Source organism: Aquarana catesbeiana, linkage group LG01, assembly GCF_042186555.1.
Source record: "Aquarana catesbeiana isolate 2022-GZ linkage group LG01, ASM4218655v1, whole genome shotgun sequence".
Taxonomy (NCBI): domain Eukaryota; kingdom Metazoa; phylum Chordata; class Amphibia; order Anura; family Ranidae; genus Aquarana; species Aquarana catesbeiana.
In genome coordinates this window covers 970,125,510-970,141,177 of record NC_133324.1, presented here as the reverse complement: position 1 = coordinate 970,141,177, position 15,668 = coordinate 970,125,510, and the positions used below count along the sequence as shown (strand labels likewise).

The 15,668-nt window shown below is 49.7% G+C and overlaps 1 protein-coding gene across 1 annotated transcript in view; it reads right to left on the bottom strand.

Moving 5' to 3' along the window:
• LOC141122782 (uncharacterized) overlaps positions 1-15,042 on the bottom strand; it is an 80,441-nt gene extending 65,399 nt beyond the window's left edge. Inside the window, exon 1 of the mRNA XM_073612004.1 lies at positions 9,367-15,042. Within this exon, the coding sequence (XP_073468105.1) occupies positions 9,367-9,549 (183 nt within the window). The 5' untranslated portion in view covers positions 9,550-15,042. The remainder of the gene's footprint in view (positions 1-9,366) is intronic.
• Between the last annotated feature and the right edge of the window lie 626 nt (positions 15,043-15,668).

The window sequence follows — 15,668 nt, the reverse complement described above, 5'->3', positions numbered from 1 at the left end:
AATTTTAAATAGGAAGGGCTGGAAATTCTGCCAGGATTTTATCTGTCTGTCTGTGTCCCCACTGGGGAGATTTACTCTCTTCCTGTCCTGGCGATACCAAGGAGCCCTTTCCAGTTATATGTGGGGTTGAAGAGAATATACCACAGAAAGAGGAAGTTGTGTCACCAGGACAGGAAGTGAAGGACACTTTCCCCACCGGGGACACGGGCAGTGATAAAAATCTGACAGAGGTCCCAACTCTTCTCTACTCCATCCAAAACGGAACGGAAAAAATATCTGGCTGGAGTTCCATTCTCAGCGTTTCATAATAAAACAGAACTCCATCCACAATATCAACATAAAAAGGGTAAAATAATAAAACCAGTTTGAGCTTTAATATTAATCTTCAGTCTGCTTCTTTTCTGCCACTAGATGTCCTCAGGATGACGGCTAGCATTATTCAACACACTTCCTCTGAGCCCAGGTCACTCAGTCAGTGACTAGACAGCGATACGCTCATCTTATTGTGACTTTGCTCTCTCCTCCTATTAGCAAGCTTCTTGTCAGCACATACAGTGCCTTGAAAAAGTATTCATACCCCTTGAAATTTTCCACATTATGTTACAACCAAAAACGTAAATGTATTTTACTGGGATTTTATGCGATGGACCAACACAAAGTGGCACATAATTGTGAAGCGGAAGGAAAATGATAAATGGTTTTCAACATGTTTTACAAATAAATATGTAAACAGTGTGGAGGGCATTTGTATTCACCCCCCTTTACTCTGATACCCCTAACTAAAATCTAGTGGAATCAATTGCCTTCAGTCACCAAATTAGTAATTAGAGTCCACCTGTGTGTCATTTAATCTCAGTATACATACAGCTGTTATGTGAAGCCCTCAGAGGTTTGTCAGAAAACCTTAGTGAACAAAACAGTAACATGAAGGCCAAGGAACACACCAGACAGGTCAGGGATAAAGTTGTGGAGAAGTATAAAGCAGGATTAGGTTATAAGAATCTCCCAAGCTTTGAACATCTCATGGAGCTCTGTTGAATCCATCAAGGGAAAATGGAAAGAGTATGGGACAACTGCAAACCTACCAAGACATGGCCGTCCACCTAAACTGACAGGCCAGGCAAGGAGAGCATTCATCAGAGAAGAGCCAAGAGGTCCATGGTAACTCTGGAGGAGCTGCAGAGATCCACAGCTCAGGTGGGAGAATCTGTCTACAGGACAACTATTAGTCGTGTTCTCCACAAATCTGCCCTTTATTTTAGAGTGGCAAGAAGAAAGTCATTGTTGAAAGAAAGCCATAAGAAGTCCAGTTTGCAAGAAGCCATGTGGGGGACACAGCAAACATGGAAGAAGGTCCTCTGATCAGATGAGACCAAAATTGAACCTTTTGGCCTAAAAGCAAAATGCTATGTGTGGCGGAAAACTAACATGGTCCTGCTGGAAGGTTCACCTTCCAGCAGGACAATGACCCTAAACATACAGCCAGAGCTACAATGGAATGGTTTAGATCAAAGCATATTCATGTGTTAGAATGGCCCAGTCAAAGCCCAGACCTAAATCCAATTGAGAATCTGTGACAAGACTTGAAAATTGTCTGTTCACAGACGCTCTCCATCCAATCTGACAGAGCTTGAGATATTTTGCAAAGAAGAATGGGCAAAAATGTCCCTCTCTAGACGTGCAAAGCTGGTAGAGACATCCCCAAAAAGACTTGCAGCTGTAATTGTAGAGAAAGGGGGTTCTACTAGGAATTGACTCCGGGGGGCGCCATACAAATGTACCCCCCACACTTTTCACATATTTGTACAAAATGTTAAAAAACCATTTATCATTTTCCTTCCACTTCACAATTATGTGCCACTTTGTGTTGGTCTATCACATAAAATCCCAATAAAATACATTTATGTTTTTGGTTGTAACATGAGAAAATGTGGAGAATTTCAAGGGGGTGTGAATACTTTTTCAAGGTAAACGTGACTGGCTCCTCCCTTTCCCAGCCCGGGCTCAGCCATATAGAGACTGATACCAGGTCATGTTCAGGGACTTGTATTTATAGAATTAATGTAATGATGTATAAAGGATTAGAGCTGCACTGACGGGAAATTACAAAACGACAAATGGAAGTTCACCTGTCACCGGCAATGTGGAACCTATACCATAGGGCTGTACTGAAGGAGCTCGGTCTGGCTCCAGTCCTAGGTAGGGGGTGATTGTGCGCAGCAGCTGTCACACTGAGTCAGCGAGGCCGGATTACAGGACGCACAGCGGGATCTCACTGACCGGACTAAACAAAGACGTCTTATTCCCAGAGCCTCACAGACGGCAGAGACTGGGCAGGTGTGTGTGCGCACCGTCCTCCAACATTGGCCATCACCGGAAACGCCTGGTACACGAACGTTCCTTTTTAGTCTTAGGGTACAAGGCATACCCTACAGTGCTGATCACTGACCTGCCAACATCTGCCGGCTGGAACTGCCTAAAAAGGTGCTGAAAAAAGCCACTTAATAAAAAGGACAACTCCACTTTTAGTGAGATTGTCCAATAAACCCCACTATCTCTGAATGGGAGCCATCTAGATAAATACGCTCCCTTACAAGGTGAACACCCTGACCGGGGCCCTCGCCTAATGTACATTATTCCTGTGAATGGTCTCTACTCTACGGGATGAATGGGGACCTCCATTCCTATAGACAGCCCTGTACTTAGTGTGCACATTCCTATAGATGGTCTTTACTCCTCTGGGTGGCTTGTGGCTGCCATCAGTGTGCACCATTTCTACAAACAGTCCAGACTCCTCTCAATGACTGGGGCCCACCATGACTATGCACCATTCCCATGGATGGTCTGTACCCCTCTGGATGGCTGGGGGTCGGCATGAGTATGCACCATTCCTATGAATGATCCTGTACTCCTTTGGGTGGCTGCCATCCATGTGCACCATTCCCATGAACAATCCAGACTCCACTGAATGACTGCGAGGCTGAGAGCCGAACTATGAATAGGCACCATTCCCATTGATGGTACCTACTCCTTTGGATGGCTGAAGGACACCTTGAAAATGCACCATTCCTATGGATAGTCCCATACTCCTCTTGTTGGCTGGGGGCTGCCATGAGTATACACCATTCCCATGAAAGGTCCGTACTCCTCTGGTTGGCTGGGGGCTGCCATGAAATGGTCTGTACTCCTCTTGCTTGGCTGTGGGCTGCCATGACTATACACCATGCCTATGGATGGTCTGTACTCCTCTGGTTGGCTGAAGGCCACCATTAGCATGCAATATTCTTACACAGTTCACGTTTCTCTCGATGGCTGGGGGCCACCATGAGTCTCCACCATTCCTATGGACAGCCCTGTGCCTAGTGTGCACCACTCCTACGGATGTCCTGTGCTCCTCTGGGTGGCTGTTATCAGCCTGCACAATTCCTACTGATGGCCCCATGTCTAAATTGCAACATTCCTATGGATGGTTTGTACTTTTACCCGATGGCTGGGGGCCACCATGAGTATGCACCATCTTTACAGAGAGTCTATACACAGCTAGAAGGCTGAAGGCCACCTTAAGAATGCACCATTCCTATGGAGAGTCCATACTCCTCTGGTTGGCTGGGGCCACCATGAGCATGCACCGTTCCTGTGAAGGCTTCATATTCCTCTGGTTGTCTAAATTGCAATATTCCTATGGATGGTCTGTACTTTTACCGGATGGCTGGGGGCCACCATGAGTATGCACCATTCTTACAGAGAGTCTATACACAGCTGCCATGTTGGCTACCATGAGTAAGCCTCATTCTTATGAATGGTCCATGCAACTCTGGATGGCTGGGGGCCACCACGAGTATGCACTATTCCTATTGACAGCCTTGTGCCTAGTGTGCACCACTCCTATGGATGTCTTGTACTCCTATGGGTGGCTGCCATCAGCCTGTACCATTTCTATGGACAGTCCCGTGTCTAAATCACAATATTCCTATGGTAGGTCTGTACTTCTCTGGGTGGCTGATGGGACTGCATGAGTTTGCACCCCTCCTATAGATAGTCCATACTCCTCGGGTTGGCTCTGGGGGGCCAACATGAGCATACATAATTCCTATGGACTGTCTGTACTCCTCTGAATGGCTCGGGGTCCCCACGAATATGGAGCACCCATAGGAATGAATGAGGCCACGACTTGGGAAAGACATTCTTCTTACAAAGACTGTTCAGTGCCAGCATGGTCAAGATCTCATCAGTGGCGCTGAAGGTGGGTATTTTATTGTGTGGGCTACACTGTGAGTGTGGGGGGGGGGGCGGTGGGTAAAGTTACAACTTTACTAAATGTGAAGTCCTTTAAAAATCTACCAACAGAAAAGGTTCCTAGAGCTCCTATTTTTACATCAACTGGTAAATGATGAGCCTCCATGAGCACCGTACATAACCCTTTCAGAACGTCAGCCTCAACCAGCTCTTCTGACTGTCTGGCTAACAGCATCCCCCGCAGCCCTAGCAACCATCAGAGCATTTCCTGTCGCCCTAGCAACCATCAGAGCTACCGCCCCCCCAATCACCCTAACCACCATCTGAGCATCCCCTTGTCGCCCTAACCACCATCTGAGCGTCCCCATCGCCCTCCAATCATTTGAGATTCCCCATTATCCTCCAACCATCTGATGCCCTCTGTCACCATTGTCATCTGACCCTCCAAGTGTCACTATTGCCTACTGACACCCTCCAGCCATCAGCAACACCTTGGTCCTCCCATGCTCTGAGTGTCGCTGTCTGACCCTCCAAGTGCCGATGTCACCCTTCGACTGTTATAGTGTTGCTAATGTCCTCTGACCATCTGAGTGCCACCATTACCTTCTGACCATCCTAGTGCCAGTATCACCCTCTAGTGGCTGCAGGTCTGTCAGCGCCTAAAGTCCTGCACACTAGGGTGTAACGGAGGAGGTCCAGGTCTGTGGGGGGAACTCTACAAATATTAGTTAATAAAAGATGAATAATCACCAGACTCCCCCTCCCCCCTCCCGTCATTTACAGGAAGCTCTGCAGCCATCACGAGACTCGCTCAGAAGCTTTAATAAGATTATCAGATTAGAATAACCGTTATTTCCAGCACTGATCCGCAGAGCACACACTCCACATCACATGACTCTCAGCGCCCCACCACCACCACCACCACACACCATGGGTATCGTACCACCAGACAGGCGCTGTCCTCCTCAACGGAGGTGAAGAGAACCTGTCACCAGGCAAGTCAATGAGCACACGAGGAGGAGATGGAGCATCACCCTTCAGTGTAATGAGAGGTGCAGACCCAGACCGATGTATGGAGGGATCTTCTCATCCATGTCCGTACAATCAGATCAGATACAAATGGGGTTTAGAAGGAGGGATATGGAGGGATCAGAGCTATGGAGGGATCAGAGATACAGAGGGAAGTTGTGAACAGTGTGTGTAATGTATATGGAGCTGTAGAGTTTGGATGACCTCATTCCATAGTAATAAAAAGGTTTTGTTGGGTGACATCCCGGCCATAAATGTAAATGAGAAGAGGAATCATAAGAGGCGATTATTGGGTGTGTGCCAGATGCCGAAGAGTCTAGTAAAATGAGATGACAGTTTACAGTCTGGCTTTATAGGACAGTATGTGGTGACACCTCCCAGGTGGTGACCCTTTTCATACAGGCGACTTCTTTTGAGGCTGTAAACACAATGGTACAGGTGACCTCATACCAGACACTAACCCCCATAGTACAGGTGACCTCATACCAGAAACTGACCCCCATAGTACAGGTGACCTCATACCAGAAACTGACCCCCATAGTACAGATGACCTCCTATAGTGACCAAATAGTACAGGTGACCGTCTCCCAGACACTGACCACCATAATACAAGTGACCACCTGCCAGAGAGTGACCCCCCCATAGTACAGGTAACCTCCTGCCAGACAGTGGCCTCTTCAGTGCAGTTGACCCCCTCCCAGACAGGGACCTCCATAGTAGATGACCCTATACCAGGCTGTAACCCCATAGTACAGGTGACCCTCCATAGAACAGATGATCCCCTCCCAGACGGTGACCCCAGTAGTACAGATCATCCCCTCCCAGGCGGTGACCCCAGTGGTACAGGTGATCCCCCTCCCAGGCGGTGACCCCAGTGGTACAGGTGATCCCCCTCCCAGGCGGTGACCCCAGTGGTACAGGTGATCCCCCTCCCAGGCGGTGACCCCAGTGGTACAGGTGATCCCCCTCCCAGGCGGTGACCCCAGTGGTACAGGTGATCCCCCTCCCAGGCGGTGACCCCAGTGGTACAGGTGATCCCCCTCCCAGGCGGTGACCCCAGTGGTACAGGTGATCCCCCTCCCAGGCGGTGACCCCAGTGGTACAGGTGATCCCCCTCCCAGGCGGTGACCCCAGTGGTACAGGTGATCCCCCTCCCAGGCGGTGACCCCAGTGGTACAGGTGATCCCCCTCCCAGGCGGTGACCCCAGTGGTACAGGTGATCCCCCTCCCAGGCGGTGACCCCAGTGGTACAGGTGATCCCCCTCCCAGGCGGTGACCCCAGTGGTACAGGTGATCCCCCTCCCAGGCGGTGACCCCAGTGGTACAGGTGATCCCCCTCCCAGGCGGTGACCCCAGTGGTACAGGTGATCCCCCTCCCAGGCGGTGACCCCAGTGGTACAGGTGATCCCCCTCCCAGGCGGTGACCCCAGTGGTACAGGTGATCCCCCTCCCAGGCGGTGACCCCAGTGGTACAGGTGATCCCCCTCCCAGGCGGTGACCCCAGTGGTACAGGTGATCCCCCTCCCAGGCGGTGACCCCAGTGGTACAGGTGATCCCCCTCCCAGGCGGTGACCCCAGTGGTACAGGTGATCCCCCTCCCAGGCGGTGACCCCAGTGGTACAGGTGATCCCCCTCCCAGGCGGTGACCCCAGTGGTACAGGTGATCCCCCTCCCAGGCGGTGACCCCAGTGGTACAGGTGATCCCCCTCCCAGGCGGTGACCCCAGTGGTACAGGTGATCCCCCTCCCAGGCGGTGACCCCAGTGGTACAGGTGATCCCCCTCCCAGGCGGTGACCCCAGTGGTACAGGTGATCCCCCTCCCAGGCGGTGACCCCAGTGGTACAGGTGATCCCCCTCCCAGGCGGTGACCCCAGTAGTACAGGTGATCCCCCTCCCAGGCGGTGACCCCAGTAGTACAGGTGATCCCCCTCCCAGGCGGTGACCCCAGTAGTACAGGTGATCCCCCTCCCAGGCGGTGACCCCAGTAGTACAGGTGATCCCCCTCCCAGGCGGTGACCCCAGTAGTACAGGTGATCCCCCTCCTAGGCGGTGACCCCAGTAGTACAGGTGATCCCCCTCCCAGGCGGTGACCCCAGTAGTACAGGTGATCCCCCTCCCAGGCGGTGACCCCAGTAGTACAGGTGATCCCCCTCCCAGGCGGTGACCCCAGTAGTACAGGTGATCCCCCTCCCAAGCGGTGACCCCAGTAGTACAGGTGATCCCCTCCCAAGCGGTGACCCCAGTAGTACAGGTGATCCCCCCCTCCCAAGCGGTGACCCCAGTAGTACAGGTGATCCCCTCCCAAGCGGTGACCCCAGTAGTACAGGTGATCCCCCCCTCCCAAGCGGTGACCCCAGTAGTACAGGTGACCCCTCCCAAGTGGTGACCCCAGTAGTACAGGTGACCCCCCCCTCCCAAGTGGTGACCCCAGTAGTACAGGTGATCCCCCCCTCCCAAGCGGTGACCCCTGTAGTACAGGTGATCTCCCCCTCCCAAGCGGTGACCCCAGTAGTACAGGTGACCCCTCCCAAGTGGTGACCCCAGTAGTACAGGTGATCCCCCCTCCCAAGCGGTGACCCCTATAATATTGGTGATTCTCTACCCCCATAGTACAAGTGACCCTCCCCCTTCAGGAGAGTACCCCATAGTACAGTTAACCTCTCTGAGGAGATGACCCAGTAGTACAGGAGACCCCCTCCCAAGTAGTGACCCCAGTAATATCGGTGACCCCCCGCGATTCGGGCGGGTATGATAAATGGCCGGCGGGTGATGTGTGGGTATGGGAGATGTGAATTATTGATGATGAGAGTTGTAGCTGGCCGAGTGATCACATCTCATTACAGGACAAGGATGAGGAGTTCGGATCACCATCACAATGTCTCCCCGCCCATAAAGCCGTCCTATCAAACCTCACACTGTCCCCACCCCCCCCATAAAGCTGTCCTCTCTAACTTTTGGCTTCTCCGGAGTCCAGCGAGCGTTTTGTGTAGGAAATCTGAGCGTTCCATAGCGGCGGTCTGTGTGTGACCCCGCCCACTGGCAGGGGTAAACCACAAAAACAAACGGGTCTTCCATCTCCCCCCCATAGAGACACACAGAGGATCCATCAGATACAATGTATGGGAAATGTATCAATGCAACCCTCAAGACCCTGCCCACCACTAAGGATGAGCTCCGGCGTGTTCGCATGGCGCACGTGCCGAGCCCGCCAGGAAGTCGGCACGGCGCAGCGCTAATCACAGGCAGAGAGACATTTCCCGATCTCTGCAGCCGCACATCGGGAAATGTCTCACTGCTTGTGATTAGCGCTGCCCCGTGCCGACTTCCTGGCGGGCTCGGCACGTGCGCCATGCGAACACGCCGGAGCTCATCCCTACCCACCACCACCCCATACAAGTCAATGGGCCAGAGCATTGCAGGAAACTCTGGGGGGCCCCCCCATCACATTGTGCAAGGCTCTCTAGGGGCCCAAGTACATTGCAGGACACTGTGTAGGCAGCAGGGCACTAGGCAAGACTCTGGGGGCCCCCATCACATTGTGCAAGGCTCTCTAGGGGCCCAGGTACATTGCAGGAGTCTTTTGGGTCCCCTGGGCTCCAAATGGCTCTGGGGGCCAAACGACATTGTGCAAGGCTCTGGGGGGCAAGGTACACTGCAGGAGACTTTGGGGTCCCGAGTATTGTGTAAGATTTTGGGGGGGGGGGGGGCAATGCATTGCAGATAGCGCTGGTGGCCCTAGGACATTGGGTGAGACTCTGGGGTCCTCAGTACATGGCAGGAGGCTTGAGGTTCTCAAATGCTTTGCAAGAGGCTCCGGGGGCCCTAGGACATTGTACAAAGCCCTGGTGGACCCTATTGAACTGCAGGAGGCTCTAGGGGGTCTCAGGGCATTGTACATGGCCCCACTACACTTTTAGAGGCTCTAGGGGCACCAGTGCTTTGTGGGAGGATCTGGGGGTCCCACATGTAGTGTAAGAGGTTCTCGGAGGCCCCAATGCATTGTAGGAGTCCCTGGGGGCCCCCCGATATATTGTGGTAGGTTCCAGGGGCCCCCGGCTATCTATCAGTACTGCACACAGCAAGGTGCAATCATTGTCCTACCTTGTAGACCTCGGAGAAGAAGCCGGTCCCGATCCTCTCACAGTAGAAGTCGTCGATGCGGGCCAAGTTGGAGACGGCGCTGCGGAGGGCCCGGTAGGAGGAGGGCCGCAGGCGGAAGGAGCCTTGACTGGTCAGATTACATCCATGGGGGGCCCCGGACTCCGGATCTCCATCCAATTCCATATCAGAGACGTGCGGACATTCCCCGGGGAGGAAGGAGAGAGGGGTGGGCCGGTCACATGGTCCTCACATTGGGGGGAGGAGCCACTCCACAACTTTCCTCGGGGGAGGGATCCGTCCAGGGACTGCACCACATCTGCTCCGCATGTACAAAGGGGGGGCTGAGGGACCGGGCCCCACCAGACATGGGGGCCCCCTAGCACTTCACAGTCTGTCCTGTGTAAGTCCGATACAAAGCCCGACTGACCCCCAACAGCCAATACTGACCCCCTACACCCAACAAGGAACCCGACTGACCCCCAACAGCCAATACTGACCCCCTACACCCAACAAAGGAGCCCGACTGACCCCCAACAGCCAATACTGACCCCCTACACCCAACAAGGAGCCCGACTGGCCCCCAACAGCCAATACTGACCCCCTACACCCAACAAGGAACCCGACTGACCCCCAACAGTCAATACTGATCCCTCCCTTACACCCAACAAGGAGCCCGACTGACCCCCAACAGCCAATACTGACCCCCTACACCCAACAGGGAGCCCGACTGACCCCCAACAGCCAATACTGACCCCCTACACCCAACAAGGAGCCCGACTGACCCCCAACAGCCAATATGGTCTTTCCAAGCACTCCAAACACTTGATATGGACCTTCGAAGGGCCCCCGACATCTAAAACTGACCATGCAAAGGCCTCCAACGCCCAATGTAAAACTACCAAGAGCTTCTAACACCCACAACTGACCTCCAAGGGTCCCCGACAGCCAATGTGGACCTCCCAAGGGACCCCGACAGCCAATGTGGACCTCCCAAGGGACCCCGACAGCCAATGTGGACCTCCCAAGGGTCCCCAACACCTAAAACTGACCTTCCGAGGACCCGTAACACCCAATATAGACCTTCCAATACTTAAACCTGACCCCAATTGGACCCTGCACCAAATATGGACCTCCGGGGACCCCCAAAATTCTATACTGACCCCCTGAGAACCCCTAAAACCCAATGGGGTACCTGACTGTGTTCTGCACCCAAAATAGACCCGCAGGGGCCACTATACTGACCAAAGGATGAATCTGTACCCCAAATCCTCCACCTGTGGAGACACTGAGAGGACCTCCTCCACCGAGAGCCGATCTCCTCCTCCTCCCCGTACACGGACTGTCCGATCTTCTCCGATCTCTCAGCGCTGACAGCTCCGGCCTCCGACACCCCGACCGAGGCCGAGACTGTGGGGAGGAGTCTGGGGAGGGACAGGAGGAGGAGAGTTCTACCCACGCCTATCCACCGACACAGCCACACTGCGCATGTGCGGAATACGGAGCGAGAGACTCCTCCCCTACTCCGTCCCCTCACGCTGCAAGAATAAATCATACACACATCACTGACACCAAACCACGCCCTTCCCGTACATGATAACGTATGAAGGCCACGCCTCTCCCTTCCCGCCTCCTATAACACCGCCCCTTCTTTCCTCTCAGCTGTACGGAGGATTCCCAGTGCGGGTCATGTGACGGAGGATCGGCGTTCTCATTGGAGGAGAGTGCTCTGTACGTTGTACGGACAGTGATGTGTGGGCGTACTTTATTATAATTGTGCATTGTCCGTACAACACTCATTTATTATATAGGCAATGAGATTATAATTATTATTATCCTCATCATTATTATTATTATCAGACTTATTAAAGCTGTTTTTTTATTACTATTATACTGTTATTATTAGTATTATTATCATCATTATTATTATTATATTTTTATTATTATTTTTAATCTTATTATTTTCATCATCATTGTTATTTATATTATTATCGTTTGTATCATTATTGTTATTATCATTGTTATTATTATTTAATTTTTATCATCATTATTATCATATTTTTATTATTATTTTTAATCTTATTATTTTCAGCATTATTTTTATTTATATTATTATTTTTATCATCATTATTACTATTATTATATTTATTATTATTATCATTCTCACTACCCTTATTATTATTATATTTTCATTATTATCATCATTAGTATTATCACTATATTTATCATTATTGCTGTTGTTATTTTATATATTATTAATATCATTATTATTATTTTTTTATTATTATCTGCATCATCATTATTGTTCTTATTAATATTATTATTATTATTTTATCATGGTTATGATTGTCATTATTATTACTATTGTTATTATATTTATTATTATTGTTGTCATTATTATTATATTTGTATCATCATTATTACTGTATTATATTTTTATTAATATGTTTAATTTTATTATTTTATTCATTATTTTTATTATTATTATTTTATCATTATTATCATTGTCATTATTATCATTATTACTATTGTTATTATTATTATCATTATTATATTTTCATTATTATTATTATCATCATTATTATTATCACTATATTTATCATGATTGCTGTTTTTATTATATTTATTGTTAAAATCTTTATTATTGTTATTATATTTTATTATTATAATCTTCATCATTATTATTGTTCTTATTAATATTATTATTATTTTATCATGGTTATCATTGTCATTATTATTACTATTATTATTATAGTTATTATTATCATCATTATTATTATTATTATATTTTTATCATCATTATTCTTATATTTTTATTAATATTTGTATTCTTATTATTTTCATCATTATTTTTATTTATATTATTATTTTTATCATCATTATTATTATCATTGTCATTATTATCATCATTATTACTATTTTTATAATTATATTTATTATTATTATCATCATTATCATTATTATATTTTCATTATTATTATTATCATCATTATTATCACTATATTTATCATTATTGCTGTTGTTATTATATTTATTATTATTATATTTTATTATTATTATGTTCATCATCATTATTGTTCTTATATCATTTTATCATGGTTATCATTGTCATTATTATTACTATTGTTATTATTTTTATCATTATTACTATTTTTTTATTATTATTATTATCATCATCATTATTAGGGTTACATTTAGACATGCTTTTAATGTCCCGTTACTCTGAAGCCTGATATGCGCTTGGATCACACTTCAGAGGCTAGAGACAGAGATGGGGAAATCATGTGACTCTTCACTACCTTTATTTTTGGTGACCAACGCACGTGCATTGCACACAGTCGCAGGGTGTTTGCAGCACTTTACCATTTGCATAACTGTGCAGCATTCGGTGGGCTTGCCATCCGCTGATCACTACATGAACTTTGCCACGGGTGCAAAGCATCACAGACGCGGCATGTAATCACCCCCATCCACCGACTATTGTACTTTAAGGGGGTGGTTGGCAGGCAGCAAAAACGCAGCTCAACTGGGCATTTTTTGCTGCCCCCCCCCCCCCACAAGTCTAAACAAAGCCTTGTTATTATTATCATTACTATTATCAGAAGCCAGCTTTTTTCAACCAGGGGGCCCAGGCATTCTGGGGTGCCTTCTGGGTTCTTCAGGGTCCCTCTGGGTTCTTCGGGTGTCTTTTGCATTCTTCAGGGATCCCTTCTGGGTTCTTTGGGGTTGGCTTCTGGGTTCCTTTGGGGGTGCCTTCTGGGTTCTTCAGGGGTCCCTCCTGGGTTTTTCGGGGGTGCCTTCTGGGTTCCTTTGGGGGTGCCTTCTGGGTTCTTCAAGGATCCCTTCTGGGTTCTTCAGGGGTGCCTTCTGGATTCTTCAGGGGTTCCTTCTGGGTTCTTCGGGGGTGCCTTCTGGGTTCTTCAGGGGTGCCTTCTGGGTTCTTCAAGGGGGCCTTCTGGGTTCTTCAGGGGTGCCTACTGTGTTCTTCAAGGGTGCCTTCTGTGTTCTTCGGGGGTGTCTTCTGGGTTTTCCAAGGGCAGGGGTGCCTTCTGGGTTCTTGGGGCGTGCCTTCTGGGTTTTTCGGCAGTTTATTTCGGCAGTCCCTTTTCAGTTCTTAGGGAGTGCCTTCTGGGTTGTTCAGAGTGCCTTCAGTGTTCTTTGGGGGTGCCTTCTGGGTTCTTCAAGGGGTGCCTTCTGGGTTCTTCAGGGGTGTCTTCTGGGTTCTTAAGGGGGTGCCTTCTGGGTTCTTCAGGGGTGCCTTCTGGGTACTTCAGGAATGCCTTCTGGGTTCTTCAGGGGTGCCTGCTGGGTTCTTTGGGGGGTGCCTTCTGGGTTTCTCGGGGGTTCCTTCTGTGGTCTTCGGGTTGCCTTCTGGGTTCTTCAAGGGTGCCTTCTGAATACTTCAGGGGTCCCTTCTGGGTTCTTCAGGGGTGCCTTCTGGGTTCCTTCTGTGTTCTTCGTGTTGCCATCAGGGGTGTATTCTCTGTTCTTCGGAGGGTCATTCTTGGTTTTTCAGCATCAGGGGTGCCTTCTTTGTTCTTCATGGGTTCCCTCATGGATTCTTCAAGGGTCCCTTGTCATTTCTTTGGGGGTGCCTTCTGGGTTCTTCAGGGGTGGCTTCTGGGTTCTTTGGGTTGCCTTCTGGGTTCTTCGGGTTATCTTCTGGGTTCTTCAGGGTGTGCCTTCTGGGTTCTTCAGGGGGGCCTTCTGGGTTCTTCAAGGATGCCTTCTGGGTTTTTCAGGGGTGCCTTCTGTGTTCTTTGGGAGTGTCTTCTGGGTTTTCCAAGGGCAGGGTGCCTTCTGGGTTCTTGGGGGGTGCTTTCTGGGTTTTTTGTCAGTTTTTTTCGACAGTCCCTTCTCGGTTCTTCGGGAGTGCCTTCTGGGTTGTTCGGGGTGCCTTCAGTGTTCTTTGGGGGTGCCTTCTGGGATCTTCAGGGGTGCCATCTGGGTTCTTCAAGGGTGCCTTCTGGGTTCTTCAGGTGTCCCTTCTCGGTTCTTCAGGGGTACCTTCTGTGTTCTTCAGGGTGTGCCTTCTGGGTTTTTCAGGGGCAGGGGTGCCTTCTGGGTTCTTCGGGGGAGCCTTCTGGGTTTTTCGGGGATGCCTTCTGGGTTCTTCAGGGGTGCCTTCTGGATTCTTCAGGGGTGCCTTTTGGGTTCTTCGAGGGTGTCTTCTGGATACTTCAGAGGTCCCTTCTGCATTCTTCAGGGGGTGCCTTCTGGGTTCTTCAGGGGTCCCTTCTGGGTTCTTCAGGAGTGCCTTCTGGGTTCTTCGGGGGTTCCTTCTGTGTCTTTGTGTTGCCTTCAGAGGTGCTTTCTGTGTTCTTCAGAGGATCATTCTGGGTTTTTCAGCGGCAAGGGTGCCTTCTGTGTTCTTCGTGGGTTCCCTCATGGGTTCTTCAGGGGTCCCTTTTCATTTCTTTCAGGGGTGCCTTCTGGGTTCTTCAGGCATGCCTTCTGGGTTCTTCAGGGGAGCCTTCTGGGTTCTTCAGGTTGTCTTCTGGGTTCTTCTAGGGTGCCTTCTGGGTTCTTCGGGGGTGTCTTTTGGGTTCTTCAGGGGTGCCTTTTGGGTTCTTCGAGGGTGTCTTCTGGATACTTCAGAGGTCTCTTCTGGGTTCTTCAGGGGTGCCTTCTGGGTTCTTCAGGGGTCCCTTCAGGGTTCTTCAGGCGTGCCTTCTGGGTTCTTCAGGGGTGCCTTCTGGGTTCTTCAGGGGTCCCTTCAGGGTTCTTCAGGCGTGCCTTCTGGGTTCTTCAGGGGGGGCCTTCTGGGTTCTTCAGGTTGTCTTCTGGGTTCTTCAAGGGTGCCTTCTGGGTTCTTCAGGGGTGCCTTCTGGGTTCTTCGAGGGTGTCTTCTGGGTTCTTCAGGGGTGCTTTTTGGGTTCTTCGAGGGTGTCTTCTGGATTTTTCAGAGGTCCCTTCTGGGTTCTTCAGTAGTGCCTTCTGGGTTCTTCAGGGGTGCCTTCTGGGTTCTTCAGGGGTGCCTTCTGGGTTCTTTAGAGGTGCCTTTTGGATTCTTCGGGGATGCCTTCTGGGTTTCTCAGGGGTGCCTTTTGGGTTCTTCGGGGGTGTCTTCTGGGTTCTTCGGTGTGCCTTCTGGGTTCTTTAGGGGTGCCTTTTGGGTTTTTTGGGGTTGTCTTCTAGGTTTTTCAGGGGATGCCTTCTGGGTTCTTCAGGGATAAGTTCTGTGTTCTTTAGGGGTGCCTTCTGGGTTCTTCAGGGGTGCCGTCTGGATTATTCTGGGGTTCCTTTTGGGTTCTTCGGGGGTGCCCTCTGGGTTCTTCGGGAGTGCCTTCTGGTTTATTCAAGGG